Here is a 24,777-nt window from a genome sequence, read left to right as displayed (position 1 = left end):
AATATACTTGTACAATCAAATTTCTCAGTCTCAGAAATAAAATTCTCCCTGATCACTATTTTCCCCTCAAACGGTATAGAAAACAACAAGAGTTGGACAAACGCTCAGTTAATCTAGTACTTAGTCTAGCCCATTTCCAGGCATTATTGATTAGGATCACTAACGCCTTAACTTCTTTGCAGAATCTTTAATTATATTTGCATCTGACCTCAGTGTACCATTAATACTAGCTCACGAAGGCTTTTTCTGTTTTTTACTCTTCCTGTTACAATAATATACTGTCTGCTTATTAACCTCTTTTTTTCACGTCTACTACACGAAGGCCAAAAATCATTGATGCATGGTGAAAAGGCAGGTAATGAAACGGAGTGATCCAGAACACAGATACTCTTTCTGAAGTGAAGTGGGAGATTGCTCCGTCTTGCTTCTCACCTCTGATATGGATGCAGCACCAACCTATCCGATTATAAAATCAGCAGTGCCTCTGACTAGGGCTGTTCTCTCTCTACTGCCCTATGCATGTGTGTCTAGCAGAATAGTAAGCAGAATGCCAGTCAGAGGCATTTTAGGAGGAGAGCTTCTACCCTGCTGAAATGGGGGAAGATTGTGTGAGTGCCAGCTAGAACAGAGGGTGCTTGTACAAAAGGAGTGGGTGTATGCACCTCGGCTGGGGTGACTATTTTACAGGCAGGCTCGTGCATAGAGGTGGCAACAGGGGAGCAGAGAGAGAGAGAGAGAGATGGAAAGAGTTGGTGGTAAGGATGTGTGTGGAAGAGAAACAGGGGACATAGTAATGTGAAGAGGTAGGGGAGGGATAAAAGGACAGACATAACCAAGGGAATTAGTCAAGGATGACAACAGGGAAACAAAACAGAAGGTGAGGATGCAGAAAAAGAGGGAGAGATTAAGAAAATCTATCCTGCCAGAAACAGCACCTCTTGTCAGACAGCAGGTGCTGCCTCGGGAAGAGCTGATTTACGCATCTGGAAGTGTAGGAGCCAAAACACTTTACCTAAAGAGGAAAAAATTAAAAATAAAGCAACTGAAAAAGGAGGGGGAAAGGGTGTCACCCTCATTTTTTGGCATTAACAGACTTCCAGATTGCATTAATTTTTCATATATTTTCTGAGAATGAGAGGAGGATCTCTGGACCTTCTGTAGAAACCTTAAACAATTCAATTTCTTTCCTGGTTATCTCTTCTCAGCTGAATCCTTCCTTACCCTCCCCTTTACCCCGCCACCAATTGAATTCTGAATTAGCTATATGGCCAGCACCTCCAATAGTTCTTTGCTGGGGCTCTTCTGCTGGGCCAGATTCTTCATTGGTGCAGCCATTCTACACCACCCTCCTTGGGGTATTCTAGTCATAGAGATGGTAGATCCAGCCCTATGAGGATCATTTCACAGCTAAGAGATCTTTAATTGACATAGAGCCAGCATACAAGCTCCTTTGTCACTCTCCTTTCTTGCTATCAAGATGGGGAGCATCGCTGAAGAAAGGGGACATCGCTGAGACACCCACTGATTCCTAGCTATAGTTTCAGCCCTCCTGCTGCCATGAACAGCCTATATACATTAGAACAGTCCTCCAGCTGTTCTACCTCAGCACAGAATGACTTGCCATGCATGTAGTGCCCTGTGTTATGTGCACCTTGGCTGGCCCTAAGATTCTGGCTCATTGTGCCTCCAAGAAGTTCTCCTCCTCCACCTACCAATTTAGCTCATTTTGAATATTTTTACTATTTGTACCACAGTTCCCACACTACCAAAATAACCACTGCACCACTAAATGACTGACAAAGGATATAGGATAAATGAACCTTTAATTCAGGACAAATGTTCACCTACCATAGAAGCAGTGTCTAAATGAGAATAGACTTCATGCAAGTGGTATTGTGTATAATACCGCTCACCTTAGGAGAGCATGCCCATACATCTACCAGTCACAACTACCCAACGAGCCTACTCAATTCCACTCCTGTCCATTATATAATTTTTCTTGTTATAAGAATTGTTTCAACCCTTATAAATAAAAACTTCTCAAAATTACATAATAGGAACCCTAAATGGAAAAAAAATTGCCAACAAAGTGATCTAGTTATAAGTAGACAGTTTAAAACTAATCTAACAATGATGAAAACTTTACGTCAAAAAATTGACTGGAAAATTGGGTTATTGACAAAAAAAATTCTGCAGGCAGTTTTTTTATTTCCTTGAAAATACTTGAGGTTTTTTCCATTTGATACTTGATTTTTTCCCCTTTGGGCAGTTTTTGGCCGAAAAAATATTAAGTTCCCAGTTGCCAATGAACAACATTTTAATTTTGTGCATTTTGGGATAAAAATTAGAATTTTATTTATCAAAATTGTGTTTTCTGACCAGCTCTATTTTTAGTCCACCTCAAAATCAAAACTAGAAATTTCCTAGCACATCATTTTTAAAACAGCACGTTAGTACTTTTTTTTTTAAAAAAAAGTAAGCAGAGATAAAAAAGTAAGAAAAAGAACGAGAGATGAAAAGCAGTGAAAGCATATTCTTGTTTCATTCCTTTGTGTAAGCAAGGAGGATTTCCAATAAAAGTCCTGAGCAAATGACCTTCAGTAAAACAATCTTGAACAATTAGACAATGTCTCTGTTTTCCTATACAGACTTTGATTTCACCTTCTCTACAGTGAAAACCACACCTTAAAAAAAAAAAAAAAAAGGGAGAGGGAAGGAAACAACAACAAACAACAACAAAAAAGCCTGAAATTTTAGTTACACCACATGTGGTTTTCATTTGTAAAAAATGAACAAGCTGTTTGTGGTTAAACTGTCTAATCTGCTGTTATCAATCTAGCGCTGCATTCAAGATTTACAGGATACATCAGCTTCTGTGCCACATTAGCTGTAAAAGGGAGAGGGGTGGGAGGAAAAAGGAGGAGGAGAGAGTTTATCCTGAGGAATAATATTTCCAATGCAGCCACACTCACACTACATCTGGTTGTGCTGGTAGCGGCAGTTAAATTGAAATATTTCACAGCGTGTGTCAGAAACATGCAGAATGGTAATTATGACAGATCTGATTAAGCCTGAGTGCCACTAGCTCCCTGGCCAGCTCCGGTTGTGCAGGTGTGACCTTGTGCGTGCCTGCGTGTGTAAATAAAATTAATTACAAGCGAGAGGGCGAAGGCTTCAGTGACATCACAAAGCGGAGAAACTCCCAAGGGGGAGACCTAATGGAATATTTTCCCTCAGTCTAATAATACAGTTCATATTGACTTGAGGTAATTAGTGGGATCATTAAAGCAGTTTTCCCGGCGTATTTGGCTGCCTGATCAGATTAGTGAAAATGTTCTTCAGAACAAGCCCTGTGTGGTCTGCCAAAGGAGGAGGAAATAAAAAGCAACAAAGCATATTTTAGAATGATAAGCAGTGCTGGACTTTCAGTCCTGCAAAATGCTGTACTGATCTCTGGAGTCTAGAAATCCTACTGTCTTGACCCTTTCAAATCTTCCATACAACTTGCACATGCTCCTGCTTCGTACGGGCTAATTTCCACGAACACCTTCACTGTTTAAAACTGGATAAAAAGGCATCTTCACTGATAGTTTTAAAATGACTAGGTTCAATAATTGGAGGGGAACCACGAAAAACAAATACAAACAGAGCTTGATAAAAAATAAATTACATTGGTTTCAAAATTGGTAATATTTTGAGGTCATAATAGGCTTAGCATAGCAAAAAAAGTTTTAAAAAAATAGGTCTTTCATTTTAACAGAACATAGAGCCCTGAACAAGAAATGGACCATTTGTTTAAAAACACTCTATTGAGCATGCTCTATCTTGCAAATGGAATATGCCAAGCTCTGTCACAGATGGCAGGCTTTGACAGTTCCCATCCGTAGCGTCGATACTCGACAGTTCAGCACAAGATCAGTGACATTCTGTCTCATTAGAGCCACGCTAATTATCACAGCTAGTTTCAGGGGAAACCATGTGTTGCAATGGTCAATTTGAAGGAGTCTGTGCATCAACAAACTGGTAATAAGGATCAGACACCTTATTATATGACAGCATGCTGCCTATGATCTGATTTACTGAATCAGAGGTAGTGAGGCAACAGTGAAGCCTGATGGGTTGTGGAACAGCGTGTACACAATGCATGTCTAAAACATGCTTCTAAAAAAGGAATTACACAGAAATATTATACATAAAGATTCCAAAACTGTGAAGTCATAATAATTAAGACTTTTTTCCTTTATCATGAAACCCTACTGAGATGGTTAAAATACCATCAATTGACCTGATTGTCTGTAGTCAAATAAAATCAATTACTAAAAATGAGAACAGTAAAATTATGGACTATGCTAAACTATATTTCATCTGATTCTTTGGTTTTTTCAATTGCAATAACTACGATGAACATTTCAGTGTCAGGAAACACTGCTCAATTTTTGGATAGGACTTTAGATCCTGCAAAATGTTGTCCACACATGACAATTTCTCTGTATACATCCACAGACCTAAATTCTAATTTTCAGACAAGGATTCCCTCCCCACAGTACAGAGTCATTCAACTAGCCATTGTGCTTTGCTACTGTTATTTTCATGCCAGTCTGAAAAAGGCTAATGGAGGGTTTTATCCTGTCAGGTGTGGCATGCCCTCAACTCCCACAGATCTCTATGGATCTCTTGCAGGACCTGGCTATGAAGGTGTTAAAGATTAACTCAGGAATAATGTATGACAGGTGTGCAACCCATTCCTCTAGAGAAGCTCTTCTTAGATCTTGTACATAATGTTTCCTGAAACGGGTGTAGATACTTAAAATTGGTTCAGGCTAATGTATTTGGATGTGCGGTGGGATAGCTATTTTATAACACTATTTAAAATGCTTATTGCCTCATCCACACTGGACAGGTTTGTGTCGTTAACCTGAATCAGTTGTAAGCCACTTGTACAAGCTCAGAAAACAGTTTTAGCCTGTGCATAGGTAAGGGCAGAGTCTTTTCATCTTCTTTATTTGTTGAAGGTATTGAGTGGTCCATAAAGAGCTACGGGGTGGTTAATCTAGTCCTTGTACATCATACTGAAATGCTTTCCATTCTCACGTTATACATTGTCTTTGACATAAAAAAATTCAGTGTTGTTTGGTTCATTTTATTTATAAAGCTTTTCTAGGGCAACCAGCACCGCAGTATCAGAGCGCCTCAAACATTAAGGAGTTTATCCTCACAATATCCCTGTGATGCAAGGACTATTATTATCCCCATTTTACAGATGGGAATCGAAGCACTGAAACATCAAATGACTTGCCCAAGGTCACAAAAACATCCTGTGCTACAGCCAGGAACAGAACCAAAAACCCAGTTTAAAAGACAGTCAAGTTATTGCCCCATTTTGCTATTGCCTACAGTCTCTCCAGAAATGTTTTTTTTTAAAAGACCAGTCATTTCATGAAGTGCTTACTCTTACTTCTAAGAGGAAAGGTAGTGAAAGTTAGAGAATATGGGCAGAGGTAAAGTCCTGGGGACGTTTAGTACTATCTTTTGCTTCTGCTGTCAAACATAGAAATTTCATTCTCCATGACCCCGTTTAGAAAGAACCCTACGACTTGCAATGTGATATTTTGTGAAAAACAAATTGGCATTATCTGCCAAGTTTCACAGTTTCACTGAATGACACACGGTGTTATGGAGCAATTCTTCATCCCAGACAGAAGCCAATCACTCTTTCCCAGTTTGCACTTTTCCCCCTCCATTCCTGTCGACACCTGATCCTATTCTGACTCCTGCTGCTCATGGCAAGACTACAACTGTCAGAGAAACCACACTGGGGCAGTCCAAAAAAGGAGACATGTTATATGAGGTGTTTATACTGCTAACATTTTCTACCTATAGAAGCAAAGATTTGAATGGAAACTTGAAATGAAGAAAGATGTAACAGTACATTTTATTTTTATCTAGTGTCTTTTATATGCAGTATCCCTATACACATCATCGAGGATCCATTGTAAGCTTAAGAAAAAAAGTTCTTAAGCCAAGATTTAAAAACAGGAAATGGCAGTCACTCTGAAGGAGACAAAGAAGAGAATAAATTCCAGATAGATGGGATATGATAATTAAAAGATCAAATCCCACTCTGGAGACTCATTGTCTGCCCAAATCAGAGACCAAGGTTTAGCTGGGCAGAATGTGAATAGTGAAGGGATGGTGTGTCTTAATATATACTCAAAGAGCCCCCTCCTCCCCATGCTCTCATACTATAACAGGGATGTCTCCGGATAATAAAAGGTTACCTTCCTATTAGAAAGTATTTGTGTGGGGAAAAGAACAGATCAAACATATAGCATTTATAAAACTGCTGGTTAAAAAGATAAAAGTGAGATAAAAAACATCAATGTTTCACTATAAATCACTAGGTTTACAACAACATTAAAATTTCCAGTAAAAGCAAGGTTTTATATATACCTGAACTCTAATGGCCTATTCTGAAAATATTTGTGCCAGGAAAAGCATGGTATTTCCATGCCAAAAGCAATTTTAGTGCCATTGTTTAGCATTCCCTTCCCAAATTAACTCTTTCCAAATCCATGTGTCAAAACCTAAAATTCGGTGTCTATTTCTATTTTTACCCTATACCACGTTCTTTGATATGCATAGGTTAAAAACTGAGGGAGCTCTGAGTTGTCAAACGGAAGAAGTTTGACACTTCTGAAGAAATGCCACAGCACAAAATAATCACATTAGCAGGCAAGAATAGAATTTATAGTGTGTCCTTAACCACTGATTCACCTCAATGCTTATGCATGCAAACCGATCAATTTCAAAGGGGCTAACTGCCTAACCAACTGGAATGACAAACATAGACGGACAGGAAATTAGGCAAAACAGTATAACATACTGCAAAAGAAATTGGTCAAAATGATATCTGACTATATCTGATTTTCAGAAGTACATACAGTACTCTTACTTCCATTCCAAAATTAAATCTCTGAAATTAGAGCTCAACTCCCACCAATTTCAAGAGCAAGGTATTATTATTCAGTGAGAGCTTCTCAAAAGGAATGCCCAGAACCCTGCAGGACTGAGCTCACAGAACATTATCTCCCCCTTTATATTTATTCTTCCAGTAGTAAGGCATCAGATTTAGGAAGAACTAGGCAGACTAACAGCATTAAATTATGATATATTAGGCATTTACAGTAACGGAAAGCAATACTCAAAATAAAGTACTCATGTTACTCAGGTTTTCATAGTGTGTTTCCTGAATGCAAAAACCCCCTCTGAACGTGAGCTGATTTTCACCAGACTGTTTTCCTCCCCATTTGACTTCAACATGTGCAGGTTACACCTTCTTAGGCAAGCCCATGTAACACCTCAAAATACAACAAACATCATGGAGGGCTATTAATGTCTCTTTGCTGGACATACAGCTTAAGTCTCAGAGTTCTCGAGGGGGTCTGTGTGGAATAAAATTAGATTTCAACATCTGCCACCATAAGAAAAAAATTCATTTCTGGCTCCCATATGAAAACATTGTAACCAACGAACAGTTACTGAACCATGTTACCTTAATGATTATTACCCAAATCAACATTTTTTGAAACAATGAAATTAAAAATTGTGCTTTCATAATTATTTGAATCCGATTATCGTATTACAATTTTAATAAAATCTCAAAATGATTAAATCGGAAAAGTACTCTGTAGAGTGAAAATATATATGCAGAGGTTTCTTTTGTGTTTTGTTCTGACCTATTTTGGAGCTGGTTTGTTTAAATTTTAGCAAACAACGTGGTTAACCTCGCAAAAAGAACACAAATAGGCATATATCGTGTGTTCAAAATGTTTCTTATATTTGCATAGTGTTTTCTAAAGCTCTGCTTTTAGATCAGATATTATTGGGTAGTCTACTTAAAGTTTATTAGCCAGTCCGAACAATATAAAAAATTAACAGTTTTTGACTTTGAAATGATATGCTTTTTTCAGTTGGTTACAATTCAAAGAAATACAGGAAAGTTGCTATGACAGAGTTACAAAATTCTAAACCATTTAGATCCTCAGTATAAATGCACTGAATTTTTTTTTTAAATAGTGTACATTTTTAATCTAATATTCACTGTTTAGATAATGCATTGATGGGTGCTAGAGAAAATTCTAAGATAAATAGAAGATATTGAAGTAAAACCTCAAAAAAAAGAAAAAAAAAAACAGACCCCCCTCTCTACCTCCCTCCCAAATGTCTGATCATTTAATCTTACAAGCCAGATAGACCCATTTCTTCCAGGAGGCTTATGGACAGTCAAAAAAAAATCATCACCAAAATATCACTGTTAAGAAATGAATATCACTCCTCTAAGCAACAGCAATGATATTACTATTATCACCCTAATCTCTCCCCCGCTCCCTTACTTTCTTGCCTTAGTTTATATTGTAAATTCTGCTGAACTGGGATTCAATCTTCATCTGTTTTGTAAACTGGCCGGCCCATGTATGGTCCTATATTTCCAGATTCCCTAATACAATACACTAGATATTCAGTTTTTACTTTAACCCTGCCTAAATATAGACTTCCTTAGTTTCTCCTTTAATAGGCACTTTGTTCTCCAGTGCTCTATTCAGCAGAAATATATCTGCAGTCTTCTAGGCCATGCAAGCCCCACAGCCTTGTGGATACCTGCTACTCAACAACCTAAGCTCATGAGGAGAAAAATTAGCTTGTTGCAAAAGTCTCTCCACTAAAGATTTGTCTTTACCTTTTTGTGGAACTGCTTGGAGAAGGAGAGGTCATGTAAATGAGATCCTCACCCCATGTACTGAGCGTCCTACACCGTGAAGTTACTCCAGCTTGTGTACAGCATCAAGAGGTCAGAGAAAAGAACAAGTTCTGACCTTTGGCCATTTAACACCCCCCAACTAAACAAATATGTAATTTGCAAGAAGGATGGGAGAAGGAAAGAGTGTTCCTGCCCAATCCAGTCCACTGGAGAGTGATGGTTAAGCGGTATCCTGCCCTAGCTCTAAAGAAAAGAATGGAACCCAATATTCTTGGTGATGCTGGAGCAATGGAGCTCCTCACCAACACCACCAGTCACTTTTTGCTTACAGATGAGGGAGGATTTCGGTCTCAATAAATCCCTCTCCTTTGCATAGTGGTCAAGCTTCATAATACAACTATAAGCTTAAAAGCTGCAGGCTTGATAACACATTTTAATGGAGTTATGTGTAACAGGATGACTAACAGTCAACCAACTATGGAGGACCCACCTTTCGAGCTTCCTCAGTGCATCTCTGGATATTATTGCCATGATCCAAAGTTTTACCATATTGGCAGTCCAGCTAGATAGAGCCTGTGACTCTGTCGCTGGAAGGGAATTATCTTGAGAGGCTGTTTTATATCTAAATTAACTTTATGCAGTCTGAAACAGGTGGGAAGTAACCTCCACAGTGGAAGGGGAAGAAGTTCAGGGCCACTATCTCTGGTATATTTTATACAAGTCTCAATTTTAAAGTAATGCAAATAAAAATAATACTGACTTTTTTTGGTATCTACTGTTATTTCCTCTGGCCATCTGTGCATTTTTAAAAGCAAACATTGGAAGGGCTATCCTTCCTGAGTAGTTTGGAATATACAGATTTAAGCAAAAATACATGTAAATGTGAAAAGGTAAAAAAAACAAACAAACAAACAAAAACCACACGGACTTGTATATGAGAATAACACCATAATTCTGCTTATAATGCCAAAGAAGGTAGAGAGGTGAACAAAATGGACATTTCTCTTTAACACATAGTTTTGACATGTAAATAAAGACATCTGAAGAAGCACACAGGTTTGAAGCTGCTGTAACATTCTATCATAATTAGAAACGTTTCAAGAGCCCTGTAATTTCCAATAAAAAATTACAGTTATTTCCGATATACCAGCCATGATTCATGACAGAATTTTACATTCCATGGGAGATTATAGTGGCCTGATGTATGGCATACTGAGTACAGTGCTAACATAAACAATTCAATTTAATGTTTAAACAGCACTTGGTGTTTAGAATCCCACAATAAAAGAAATATTATTGTAGAAATTATCACTTTGACAGTGATTTGAAGGGTAGGCAGGCATGTGGCCTATAAAGCTCTATCTATATCTATATCTATTTTTTTTGTTTGTTTTTTACAGTCCACAGCTTGAGTTTAATCATTTTGATATAACATTTCCAAAATATCCCTTGAAGTAATTCTTTACAACATATAACTTAAAAAAGAACATCCATTCTCTACAATGAAATGGAACAAGTCCAAAAGGCAAATATTTCCAAAGTCAAAGTTTAAAAATTCTGAAAGGAAAAAACACTGAAGGTCCACATAAACATTCATAAACCTGATCATATTTTATCAGCAGCTTAATGGGCACTGAAAGACAGCAACTTTCTCTCAGAAGCAGTTTTGGACAGTTAAGAGAATACTTAATAATTTAGCAGACTTAAATAAATTGGCAACCAGTGGTGCCTCTATTTCTTCTGTCAATGTTTTTTCCAGTGTTGGTGTTAATACGGTCTTCTTCTTTCCCATTTTACGTCTGACCGCCCTGCACTCTACTTGAGATTTGAGCACATTCTCAATTGAGTCCTGCTTTTGAACACACTAATGAGCTTTCTTAAGACACGTTACTTAGAATCATCATGCAGCAATTGTCTGAGACAAACATACTGACAAGTGTATCTTATTCGCTGGTCTTCCTTCCCTTGCATAAAAGTAACATAGTTCCCTTCCACTAAACTTGATATTTTATTCAATTTTTAAGAACTTGTTATAAAAACACCTAATAGCAGAGGGTTAAAATTGAACACACATTTTTGTGTGTGTAAGTACTGTGTTTCATGAAGGTTATAATTTATGTCTATCCAGGATTAATTTACATGGCTAGATATGTTACCCTTATTTCTTTTAAATTTGTAAATAATATTTCATAAAATAATTTGCCTTTTGGTTTGGAATTGTGGACTTCTGAAGCTCTAGGGTGACCATATGTCCCATTTTGGTCGGGACAGTCTCTTTTTTAAGCCTTGTCCCAGCCATCCCGACTTTTTTTCTGCAAAAGTTGGCAAGAGCAAACTGGACAAATGCCCACTTTTGTCAAAAAAGTGGGGTGTGGAAGAACATGAGGGGGAGGGCGCAAGTGGAGATGCCAGCCCCGTGCAGGGGGGCAGGCAGGGCTCAGGGGAGCAGCGACGCCAGCCCCGCATGGGGAAGGGAGGCCAGGCTCAGGTCAGTGGTGGGGGTCAACCCTATGCAGAGAGAGGGGCTCAGGCAAGCAACTTGGGCCAGCCACATTCGGTGTCCCGTTTTCTCTTTGGGAAATATGGTCACTCTATTGTTTTGCTATTTTTGCATAACAAGCAAAACAAATGTATCTACATCCATACAGCTCCATTGTGTCCCTATTTCCTCAAAGCTCACTTCTGACACTTCTCTAGCTAATCCAATAGCTGCACTAACCACCCCCACAAAATCAAAACCTCGAACTCTAGTTATAACACCTGTTATTGCCAAAACTAGTCACCTGATCAACACTGCAGCAGTATAGAGCATTTACTCATTCACGGTCACTATGAATTTAAGAAGTTGACAATTTTGGCCCTCCAGGATCTAACCTTTGGGCAGACAACAAACCTATCTTACTGTTAGGGACAACGTCTTCGTCTTCTTTTTTCAATTCTGGCAAACAAAAGGTATCCTTTAGTTACCTTAGGACTCGGCAATAAACGTAAGTAGCTGTACTAGTACATGTTGCTAACCCAACAAATAATTTAATTCATATAGAAAACCAATCGCAAAGACTGTAAAAATCATATATAAAATGTAAGTGGTTGATAACTGGTGAGTCCCTACCTGGCTTTTGGTTGCTGCAACCTTTGCAAATAGTGCTTGAGACACTTTAGCTCTCTTCATTTCCTGCTGAATCTCATCATATATGGAAGCATTAATGTTCATGGTATTATTTTCTGGTTTTCCATTCCTCTCCGTTGCAACAGTAGCTGTTTTTACCTAAAAAATATTTTATGAGATTGTCATTTTTCATTATGAATGAGTGACTTTTCTCCTCAAGTAGTCTCTCTCTCCCTTGTATGCTTTTACTCAGTCCTACTCAGATTTCCTTTCATGATTCTCTTTCTTTTCAACCTTTCAGTATTTTAACATTATGAATTATCCATGGTTCAGGAAAATGGGCGTTAAGAAAATCCTGCACACTGGTACAGGTGAACATACCCCAAAATAAAATGGTCAGTCAGCTGACCACTATAAATTACATCATCAAACAAGTTAGGTGGAAACAGCATCACAGAGACTTTCAAATCCTGAAATGAGTCTTTCCCCCACCCCCAAACAATTAAAGTAAAAATTATAACTGCAGTGTAAAGGGATCACCAATGAAATCAAAATGCAGACAGATATATCTTGATTGATGACCAGTACAGTCAGTTGCATCATACAAATGTAATACAGTTGTCACTTCAGATTTAATCTTTTTATGTTTTTTCTTATGTTTATTTTTGTATCTTCTATGAAAAATCAGTTTACAACACTGCACATTGAAATTCTCTACTCATCCATGAAATGGGAATAGGGAGGGCCTTCTCTAACTACCATAATGGCTAGTTAGTTGTACTTTACTTATGTATACCTAAACTGTTTTTCACACCATACCATACCCCATCAAGGATACAGCACAGTGTGCACCATCCCTCTGCAGAACAGGCGATGGGGGATGGCACTTCTAACCTGCAGATGTTCAGAGAAATGTGGGGGAAATCTGGCCTCGCTACCTCAGGACAGCATAGTTCCCTGAAGAGGTATGATGGTAATGCTTTTCTCCCAGTTGGTGGCCATAGCATAATGGGGTCACGAGCATTCAACTGAGGCCCTGAACCTGCCAGGTGATACATGCAGGCAAGGTGGACCTTTAGACCCCACAAAATCCCACTGAGGGTCAACGTAGCCACAAGAGGTCTGCTCAGATGAATCAACTTGCAGGGTCAGGACCAGAGTCTACATTATCTTGGGCTTTAAATTCCCCAAGGATGTGAAGGAAGATGATGATAGCATGATGAATAACTATAGCTCTAACCCCACTTTGCATGAGCTCTAAACTGCAGAGCCCCAAAAGGATGAGTCAAAGGGTTGGGATAAGAGGGGGAATGCAATTTAGGTAACCCCTTGTCCTCTGAACAAAAAAAGGACCAATTTTGTGGGTAATCCATACTATACACCTTCCAGAATAGTCTGAGTATGTTCAAATATGGTCCATAAATTAAGAGTGCACATCAGCACCGAGGATATGCCTACGAGGCTTCTCAGCAGCAGTGCAGGTATGCGCACATTAGCTGCAACAAGAGATGCCATTGCTAATCACCATGATCCTTCATAACAGAAAAGCATGAATGTGGTTGTATTTGCCTTCTACTGTGAGGCATGAGTGCCTCCCAGCATGAAGAGTGTCTGATATTAGTATGGATGCACAACTGAAAAAAAAAATGCTAAAAATGCAACTACCCCCCAGCCCTTTACAGTATATTGTGCACATTTTTATCACTAGAATTTAACTTGCACCTACAGGGTGACAGACTGAGATGCTAAGTGAGACACCAAGCTTGTGCTGACCTCACGTACAGTGATGATTTTCACCTATTGACTTTAAAGCAACTGCTGATCAGGCTGTGCTAATAACTGCTAAGAAACACTTGAGATGCCTGGCAATGGGCAGCATAAGCAGTAGCATTAACATTTATGCCTCATACTGCAGCATGAGAAAACCCATACCTTGTTCTCCCTGGGAGACATTCCCACTGAACTCGAACTGGGCAGAAAGAGTATAGGTATGTTCTGAGTAGCATGCAGCAAAGTTATGTGCACACTATGGACTTTCTAACCTTTATAATTTTGAAATGTACTGAAAGGTTATCTACAACTGTGATCATGTTAAATGCATTACTGTAAGCAGCTGTCAAACTCATGCAAAAATCAGACTGAACTTTGAGACGAGAAAGCTAAAAGTGGACGGCTTTGTAGTCTAAGCATCTACACTGAAATACTGGGATTCCCTAGGACCATCAGTTCAAATCTTATCAAGGTTGTCATCATACTTCTGAGGCATGCAAAAATTCATGGGAGCGGTTGTGGAACAAAATAAAGAAGTCCTGCCTACTCTGCACGGACATTAACGCTTCCATGGCATGGTTTTGTATGAGGACCAATTTGCCTCTGTGGCCTTGGTCACAATTTCCACTGTTCTGCAGCGTGCTGGCTGACTGCCACTCTAAAGGTGGCTACATAGTGCATTGGTGCTTTAGGATATTACCGCAGACACTACTCAATCAGTGCAGTGTACTGCCACAAAAGAACCCCCAGCAAAATCTGAGGGAAATATAGGATGTAGATGGATACATGAATTAGTAAGGGTAAATGCTTAATACTACAGTGACAGGAGCTACTGAAAACCCTAATGCTAACAGATAGACTGTGCCTATCTTTATGTTGGTGCAGCACAATACTGACTATGGGCCTTATCCAAAGCCCACTGAAGTCCACGGAAAGACTTCCATTGACTCCAGTGGACTTTATTCTCTATTATTCAGCACTCGATCCACTGACAGCTAAGTAAAATATTATATGAGCCCAAATTAATGTTAGGAGAAAGCAAACAGGACACTTCTGGGTATAAAATGATCGATCTTTGGGGCTGGAGGGAAATTTTATCCCCCAACAACCCTCACCCCTCCAAACTTGCATAATGGGTCAAGTGCAAAAAATGTTCCCCTGTCTCCTTAACAATTTCTCTTGAAACATCAGATGTAGACTATGGCTGGATTAGATGGACCACTGGTTTGTCGAATACTAAGTAACACTGCCAATTAACCTTTGGTAAGATATTCATATAGCAAAATTATTTCATAATGTATATAGCAACCTTCTAGTCTAATCTTGAAGTGTGACATTCTATAAATCTATTCAGAAGAGAAAGGTTTCATTAGATTCAGCTCTTTTTTGAGATAAACTTTTGTGCTGGAGTTGGACCTGAACTCAAGGCACAACCATTTTCATTCTGGGGCGGAAAATGTGATGTGTTAGGGAAGGGGAAGAGGATCTCCTTTGGAATAAGCTTTTATAAACTAACCCACAACTTCCACTTAAAAAAAAAAATCAAGATCAATTTAATGTCACTAAATATCAGCTAATCATTTTAAAATGGTAACCAAATTATGCTTACACTTGAGGGTGAAAAATATTTTACCACAATGTTTAATATCATAAGACTATTCTCCTTCTCCCCCCACATTAGTCATTTCAAAAATATTTGGAAAAAAACTTCATCCTTCCCAACTAGTCTGCCCAGATAGATATCTCATCACATGAGATTGATTACAGTCATGAGAAGTTCTGGAATCATTCACTTTTCCCAAACAAAGCACAAGGTGTTGATGGAGTAACCACTCTGAACAGGTTTTCACAAATTATGAAGTCTTTTCTTCCTCTCCTCCTCTTAGGCAAAACTCGAAACAAAAATCTTTTATGACACATTCTCATAAGTACTGTTTTAGCTTAGGGAGAAAACCCTTCTTTAATCCTGGTTTAGCTTTTAATATTACATCGTACATTAAAATTCATGAAGTAGTTCATTCCAGGCAAAACAAACTACTTTTCAGGTCTGCTCTGGAAATAGCACAGGAGGTATAATAAATGCAGTTGCTTTCAGAACTGCTTTTATCAGGACAAGGTTTACTACATCATTATTATAGTGGCACCTGGAAACAGAGTCCTAGTTAAGTGTCAGTGTTTCCATTAATTCTCTTCCATGGTGGTTTTCATAGGGGTAGAGGGTTTCATTTAATATTTTGTTCATTTTGATTTTAAGAAAAATGAAACTTGGCACAAAGATTATCAATGTAAATCAGACCATTTTTTATTTAAAGATGGGCCAAAAAGTCTAAGTTTCACCAGTCGTTAAACGTGGCCTGATTTTTTTCTGGCATGCTTAGCACCCACAGGATGCACTGAAGTTAACGGAAGTAGAAAGTATCCCGTGCCTCCTGAAATGCAGGTCCAGCTTTCTCTAAACCAGAAAACCTGAGTCCTGTTCAGCCTTTCAAGTTTAAAGAGTGGGCTCAGAGAGACAAGGTGGGTGAGGTAATATCTTTTATTGGACCACCTTCTGCTGGTGGAAGAGACAAGCTTTAGAGCCTCACAGAGCTCTTCTTCAGGTCTGGAGAAGGAAACCAGAGTGTTCAAGGTAAGTATGAAGTGGGACAGATTAAGTGTAAAACAACAGATGGCTAGTAGGCAGCAGGGGGTGTCACAAGTTGCTGTAATGGACCATAAACCCAGTGTCCCTGTTAAGTCCATGGTTTTTAGTGTGTAGTAGAGTTGTGAATTTAAGTTCTTAGGCTGGTCTTTTGAAGGCCCTGCAGGTTTTCTTTAAGGACAAGTTCTGTGAGAGGTCAGAGATTGACTGATCACTTTGTGAAAAGTAAAAAGAAAAGGAGTACTTGTGGCACCTTAGAGACTAACCAATTTATTTAAGCATAAGCTTTCGTGAGCTACAGCTCACTTTATGCTCAAATAAATTGGTTAGTCTCTAAGGTGCCACAAGTACTCCTTTTCTTTTTGCGAATACAGACTAACACGGCTGTTACTCTGAAACCTGTCTTGGTGAAAAGTGTTCATTAACCTGTCAGAGAGCGTTTTAGTCTTTTTTGTGTGAGTTCATTAAAGAGCATAGTGATTGTCTGGTTTCACCCCATAGGGCTTGTCTTCACTGGCAATTAACAGCGCTGCAACTTTCTCGCTTAGCGGGTGACAAAACACCCCCCTGAGCGCAGCAAATTGCAGCGCTGTAAAGTGCTAGTGTAAACAATGCCCCAGCGCTGGGAGCTACGCCCCTCATGGAGGTAGTCTTTTTAAAGTGCTGTGAGAGGTCTCTTCCAGTGCTGTGCCACGACCACACAAGGCACATTAAAGTGCTGTCGCAGTTGCCAGTGTAGACTAGCCCATAGTTGTTGTTGGGGCATTTGATGCAAGCCTGGGAACTTAAATTCACAACTCGGTTGGACACTAAACACCATGGATTTAATAGAGACACTGGTTTTATGGCCCATTGCAACAACTTGTAACACACCCTTCTGCCTACTAACTCTCCATCGTCTTACCACTGCAGAGGTGTTAACTGCCCACTTCTTTTAAAATTGTCTCCTACAACGTGTGAACCCCTTATGCTTAATCTGTCCCATCTTGTATTTAGTTTGAACACAGTTTTCCTTCTCCAGACATGAAGAGCTCTGAATCTGGAAAGCTTGCCTCTTTCAACAAGAGAGGTTGTTCCATTAAAAAAAAATTACCTCATCAACTGTCTCTCTCTCATATCCTGAGACCAAAACAGCTACAACAATACTACAAACAAGAGTGGCCTTAGATTTTTGGTGCTCAAATTGAGACAGCTTTTGACCTGATTTTCACAAGTATGAAGGAATCGTAACTTCAGCTGAAATCCATAGGAGCTGGGAGTGCTCATCACTTCTGGAATGAGGCAGCCACTCAAGAAGCTCCAGTCCAAGGAAGGAACATGCCCCTACACACCATGACACTGATCAGGATGGAGAGTTCCACCCCAGCAAATCAGCAGCGAATGAAGTATATCTACTGAAAATAATTAACAATGGCTGTTTCTTGCCACCCTTCCATGCCCCCATTTCCTGGCAACCTATTTCTTATTAGATGCTTATCCCTTAGGCTTGGATTAGAACTGCCCATCCCCCACATCTGAGATGGTGCAGGGTTGTTTCTTCCACTGCTACTTTACAGCACTGCAACCGTCTCGCTCAGGGGTGTGAAAAAACACCCCCGAGCGCTGCAAGTTTCAGCACTTTGCCCAATGGGGTTGCATTCTCAGTGGGGCTTACTGGGTGACACTGTTATAGGAGAATATTAATTAATATCACCACCTGTATGAGCACAAGCTTCCACCCCAGGATGTGGCAAGTTGAACAACTCTCCAGTGCAAGCTCATACATGTGGTTTGCCTCCTTTGGTTCAGTCAGCCTACATGGCAGATAGCATCTGTAGCTTAAGACCCAGGTAATCTGCACCAGTCTGATGTTGAGTATTGGGGGATTTATTTATTGGAGGAGGAAGAGCAGGGGTAAGGGGCAGAAGAGCGCCTTCCAGGTTTTCAAGGAAGAGGTGGAAACAATCCAGATACATTAGCTCAGTAGTAACTAGTGAGCACGCTGTTTGAGTGAGAAACTCAGCACAGCTCTTCCTAGCTCAGGGTTTGAACTTGGTCAGCTGTTGCATTACCATTAGAACACCAGGGTCCGACTGGATTTTTGCATGCAATTTTGTGCACGATTCACACACCCAGTGAGGATGGCCACTAATGGTTAAGTCTGCTCTACTGTCTGCCTGCCAGTTGGCAACACAAGAGATCCTTTTCAGGATGTTTATTTTCACATCCATCCCAAACAGATAAACTTTCAATTGCAAAATAAACCTTCCTGTGTGGCATATTAGATCCCAATTTCATGGTTTCATATCTTAATTGTTTCAAATCTTACTGGTCTTAAAATTTAGTATCAAAATATGTTTGCTGTTGTGTAAGTATGTTGTCATGCTAAATGGTCTGTTTTGTCTTTAAACAATAATCCAAGATGTCCATTGCTGAATGAGCAAAATATTAATTTTCTCATTGTATAGTGAACTTTGTTTTGCTAGACTATAACTTCTTATAAATATGCAATAGGTAGGATGTTATTAATTTCAGTGGGTTTTATTTAGTGACAAATAAAAACTAGACAAAAATTCTTCTGATGATAAATATTGAGGCCACTGCTATGATCCATCTAATAGAGGCATCATAATTCAAGCATTTACACTACTATGAACTATTTCCCCTACAATTTATAGGATTTATACTATTTTCCAGTGTAACTAACGAAGAGGAAATATATGTACTGATTATTTAGGACTTTTCATTTTTGAAGTTAGGATTCAGGACATCCCCATATGGCTATGTATACTTACAGATGGGCAAACTGAGGCAGAGAATGAAAGTTACCCAAGAGGGAGTCAGTAGCAGCCAGAATCATAACTCAGACATTTCTGTCTTGATCACTAGACTACGTGTGTGTCTCAGGTAAAATCCTAGCATATTTTGTAGTACAAACAAACAAAAATACTGCATTTAGGAAACAGTCTTCTTATCAGTTTTACAGGACACAAATATTAATCTTACATTTATTTTTATTTTTTTTAAACTGTGTGCTACTTCTACTTTGAACTGGCTGTTTTTAAATGATTTTTTTTTCCAATGGGAATCAATGATGCACATAACATGCTAGTATACTCAGTAACTAACTAAGCATAGATAGATACTGAATATGGTTATAAGAATAACTTGGTCATTAATAGTACATGGTGTCTTCACAGAACCATATATAAACTTTTTGAAAGATAAAAAATGCAGAAGAACGGCTTTAGAATACATTAGGTTGCTTATGTAGTTTAAATCATAAAGCAAATTCAGAGTTAAGGCTGACCCTTTCTTTGACTTAACATTCTGCCTGTCAGTATTGCAGTTAACCTGATTTCTTAGATCACCAAATGGTCCAAGACCACTGGAGACAGTGTGGCATGACCTTGGTATAAGGGGATAAGTTAAGAAGGAAGAGCCTGCCTTAACTGTTAATTACTTGGCTTCTGGGGGCAGGCAGGACTATTAAACCAAACTCAGATGTTACTTTAACAGTTATCTGTATTTAACTATTCTTCCACTAAAACATTACTATATAAATAGTGACCCTCATCCTTTATCTTTAATGGTATCTATAGGGGCCTTCACAGACTAAACTTCATTAATGACAACAAAAATAAACCATTTGCACAGTCTGTTTTGTTCCGGTACAGAAATTTCCCTTCTTCATGCAATGCATTACAGCAGATCAGAAGCTACCTCTGTTCCATTCTTTTCTACCAATTTGTTATTAATCAGGATTTTTAGTATTCATTAGCTACAGTTTTTACAAAAATATTCTTCATTAAGTGTACTATATTCAAAATGCGTACAGCACACAGCAATCAGTTGTGTATGATCCTGATCAGTATTGTTACCCTTCAACAGTCATTTACTCAAACAGACTTCCCAGGACCCAAAGCCCTACTCAATACAATTATTTTGGTTTATGTATACAGCATATGTTTCCCACAGATGCTTGTACAGTAGTGCACATTTTTGTGTGTGTGGCTATTCTAGCAGTGGTACAACTTTGAACCAGAGCAACACAAAACCTTTCAGCAGAGATGCAATATTTTGTAATAATCTTTCAACAAAGACAGTTTTTCTTTTGCAGAGAAACCAACACATTCCTATGGCCCAATCCTGTACTCCCCAAAACTACCATTGATTCCGTTTGACAGTTGCTGAGAATTCAAAATTAGGTCTCTGTTGCCTAGTCTGACAGACCCTCACATGAGGAGTACTTATTTGAGCAAGTGGTCCCACTGGATTTCAGAGAAGTGAATAGCAGTTTTACTTGACTGAGGGTTGAGTAAAGACTTACGGATGTTGCCCTAGGGCCCCAATCTTTCAAAAAGATCCATGGAGGAAAGACACTTATGTCTACCTGGGAGTCACTGAAGGGACTCCATGTGGACATAAAGGTTAAGAGTGGTACAAATCATTGGAAAACTGGAAAATGTAAAAATGTTGATGTGAAGAGAAAATTTCAGGAATGTTTTAAGGAAATTTCCCCCCATTTTTTCAGCTACTTGAACCAATCTCTGTGTTAAGGACATCTGATCAGGTTCTTAATGAGGCAACACTACCTGCTCAGTGGTAGCACAGGAACCATGGGTCTGCTCCTGCTCCCACTGAAATCAGTAGGACCAGGAGTGGACGCTAAATCGTTATAGTACCTATTTAAGCTGTTACATTTAATGCAGACCAATAGTTACAAAAGAAATAGACAGCTGCAGCAGCACAGGAGCCAGCAAACAGAGCTGTAAACAGGGGAGTTTGAGCGGGAGTTCTGTTGGAGGAGAAGGACTTAAGTGAAGTCTATGACTGATACAGAGGCAGCAGTGGTAGTGACCCAAGCACTGGAAGACACAGTGAAGAGGACTGGATGTGGAAGCTGCAGCATGTACATGATCCCGGAGGGGGTACCTGAAAAGAGTTTCGTCTGCATGAAGTGCTGCCTGATAGAGCTGATGGAAGAAAAGATCCAAGGACTGGAGATGCAGGTGGAAACTCTGGTTGAGTTTAGAAGGGGGTTCAAGCAGATGATGGAGCAAAGACATGAGGAGGCTGAAGGAAAAAGTTCAGATTTGCAGATGGAAGCAGGGCCAAAGAACTCTAAGGGGATACGGCTGGGGGAGGAAAGTGGACATGTGACTAAGAACTAGGCAGAGGAAAAGATGGGCTAGTGAAGGAGAAACAGAGCTCAGGAACAGGTTTTCGGAGTTGAAAAATGAAGAAGGGTCACTGAAGGTGAGAGGGCAAGGAAGAAGAGAAGAGCAGCTAGTCCTCTAGGAAGAGGGGAAGAGTCAACGGAGATAACACCACCAAATGTGAGCCCCAGGAGGATACGGGATGGGTTGAAGAGGATTGCAAGGGACAATAGGAATCAAGAGGACTTGCAGCCAGAGGGAACAGGGGATAGACCAGAGAACTGCACCATCACCAGGTCTACGTGATTGGGGACTCCTTACTGAGAAGAATAGACAGGCCTGTAACCAGAGCTGATCCAGAGAACAGAAGGGTGTGCTGTCTGCCGGGTGCTAAGATACGGGATATGGACCTGAGGCTAAAGAGTATCCTAACAGGAGCAGGAAAGAATCCATTGATTATCCTTCATGTGGGAACAAATGATATGGCTAGATTCTCACTGGAACATATCAAGGGACACTATGCCAGGCTGGGGAAGATGCTTAAGGAAATCGAGGCTCAGGTGATCTTCAGTGGGATTCTGGTCCCAGAGAAGGGCAAGAAAAGTGTGACAAAATTATGATGATCAACAGATGGCTCAGGCAGTGGTGCTAAAGGAGGGCTTTGGAATGTATGGCCGCTGGGAAGCACTCATGGACAGAGGACTGTTCTTCTCGGGACGGACTTCACTTGAGTAGGGAGGGAAATAAACTTCTAGGATGGAGGCTGGCACAACTGATCCAGAGAGCTTTAAACTAGGAATTTGGGGGAGATGATTGGGAGATGTCCAGGTAATCTCCACGCTGGATTTTAACATTGAGAGGGAAGAAAACCAAGAAAGAAAGGATACAGCTGTCGGTAGTAGAATGGACATAAGGAGGAAGGGTAGTGTACATACTAGTCTAATAGGTGATACTGGCGGTAGAATGTCTGTGCCTAATCGGGTAAAGAATGTGAGAGAAGTCAAACAGCAAAAATTAAGATGTTTGTACACTAATGCGAGGAGCCTAGGTAACAAAATGGAGGAACTTGAGCTATTGGTGCCGAAAGTGAAACCAGATATTATAGGGATAACAGAAACATGGTGGAATAGTAGTCATGACTGAAGTACAGGTATTGAAGGGTATGTGCTGTTTAGGAAAGACAGAAATAAAGGCAAAGGTGGTGGAGTAGCATTGTATAATCAATGATGAGGTAGACTGTAAAGAAATAATAAGTGATGGAATGGATAAGACAGAGTCTGTCTGGGGAAAAATCACATTGGGGAAGAAAGCTACTAGAGCCTGCCCTGGGATAGTGCTTGGGGTGTACTATAGACTGCCGGGATCAGATTTGGGTAAGGATAGAGACCTCTTTAATGTTTTCAATGAAGTAAATACTAATGGGAACTGCATGATCATGGTAGACTAACTTCCCAGATATAGACTGGAGGACAAGTGCTAGTAATAATAATAGGGCTCAGATTTTCCTGGATGTGATAGCTGATGGATTCCTTCACCAAGTAGTTGCTGAACCAACAAGAGGGGATGCCATTTTAGATTTGGTTTTGGTGAGTAGTGAGGACCTCATAGAAGAAATGGTTGTAAGGGGCAACCTTGGTTCGAGCGATCATGAGCTAATTCAGTTCAAACTAAATGGAAGGATAAACAAAAATAGATCTGTGACTAGGGTTTTTGATTTCAAAAACCCTAAACTTTAAAACATTAAGAAAATTAGTTAGGGTAGTGGATTGGACTGAAGAACTTGTGGATCTAAAGGCGGAGGAGGCTTGGAATTACTTCAAGTCAAGGTTGCAGAACCTATCAGAAGCCTGCATCCCAAGAAAGGGGAAAAAAACCCTCACAGGCAGGGGTTGTAGACCAAGCTGGATGAGCACACATCTCAGAGAGGTGATTAAGAAAAAGCAGAAAGCCTACAAGGAGTGGAAGACGGGAGGGATCAGCAAGGAAAGCTACCTTATTGAGATCAGAACATGTACAGATAAAGTGAGAAAGGCCAAAAGCCATGAAGAGTTGGACCTTGCAAAGGGAATTAAAACCAATAATAAAAGGTTCTATAGCCATATAAATAGGAAGAAAACAAAGAAAGAAGAAGTGGGACAGCTAAACACTGACGATGGAGTGGAGGTTAAGGATAATCTAGGCATGGGCCAATATCTAAACAAATACTTTGCTTCAGTCTTTAATGAGGCTAATGAGGAGTTTAGGGATAATGGTAGGATGACAAATGGGAATGAGGATATGGAGGTAGATATTACCACATCTGAGGTAGAAGCCAAACTCGAACAGCTTAACATAGTTACTATTTTTAAGAAAGGGAAAAAAAAAAAGTGATCTGGGTAACTACAGGCCTGTTGGTTTGACATCTGTAGTATGCAAGGTCTTGGAAAAAATTTTGAAGGAGAAAGTAGTTAAGGACATTGAAGTCAATGGTAATTGGAACAAACTACAACATCGTTTTACTAAAGGTAGATCGTGCCAAACCAACCTGATCTCCTTCTTTGAGAAGGTAAGATTTTTTTAAACAAAGAAAATGCAGTGGATCTAATTTACCTTGATTTCAGTAAGGCATCTGATACGGTTCCACATGGGGAATTATTAGCTAAATTGGAAAAGATGGGGGTTAATATGAAAATTGAAAGGTGGATAAGGAACTGGTTAAAGGGGAGACTACAACAGGTCATACTGAAAGGAGGTTACTAGTGGAGTTCCTCAGGGATCGGTTATGGGACCAATCTTATTTAATCTTTTTATTACTGACCTTGGCATAAAAAGTGGGAATGTGCTAAAAAAGTTTGCGGATGAAACGAAGCTGGGAGGTATGGCCAATACAGAGAGGGACCAGGATATCATACAGCAAGATCTGGGTGACCTTGTAAACTGGAGTAATAGTAATAGGATGAAATTTAATAGTGAAAAGTGCAAGGTCATGCATTTAGGGATTAACAATAAGAATTTGTTATAAACCGGGAACACAGCACATGGAAGTAACAGAGGAGGACAAGGACCTCAGGAGTATTGGTTGATCACAGGATGACTATGAGCCGCCAATGTGATATGGCTGTGAAAAAAGCTAATGCGGTCTTGTGATGCATCAGGCGAGGTATTTCCAGGAGAGATAAAGAGGTGTTAGTACAGTTATACAAGGCACTGGTGAGACCTCATTTGGAATAGTGTGCGCAGTTCTGGTCTCCCATATTTAAAAAGGATGAATTCAAACTGGAACAGGTACAGAGAAGGGCTACTAGGATGATCCGAGGAATGAAAACCTGTCTTATGAAAGGAGACTCAAAGAGCTGGGCTTATTTACCCTAACCAAAAGAAG

At 39.6% G+C, this 24,777-nt stretch overlaps 1 protein-coding gene across 39 annotated transcripts in view; it reads right to left on the bottom strand.

Annotated features, from left to right (window-relative positions):
* Positions 1-24,777, bottom strand: part of SATB1 (SATB homeobox 1) — a 108,416-nt gene that overhangs the window by 19,416 nt on the left and 64,223 nt on the right. For all 39 annotated transcript variants that reach the window (XM_043540962.1, XM_043540966.1, XM_037890444.2 and 36 more), the window contains one exon: positions 11,871-12,026. In XM_043540962.1, coding sequence (XP_043396897.1) covers positions 11,871-12,026 — 156 coding nt within the window. The remainder of the gene's footprint in view (positions 1-11,870; positions 12,027-24,777) is intronic.

Source organism: Chelonia mydas, chromosome 2 (genome assembly GCF_015237465.2).
Source record: "Chelonia mydas isolate rCheMyd1 chromosome 2, rCheMyd1.pri.v2, whole genome shotgun sequence".
Classification (NCBI taxonomy): domain Eukaryota; kingdom Metazoa; phylum Chordata; order Testudines; family Cheloniidae; genus Chelonia; species Chelonia mydas.
This window is presented reverse-complemented; position numbering and strand designations above follow the sequence as displayed.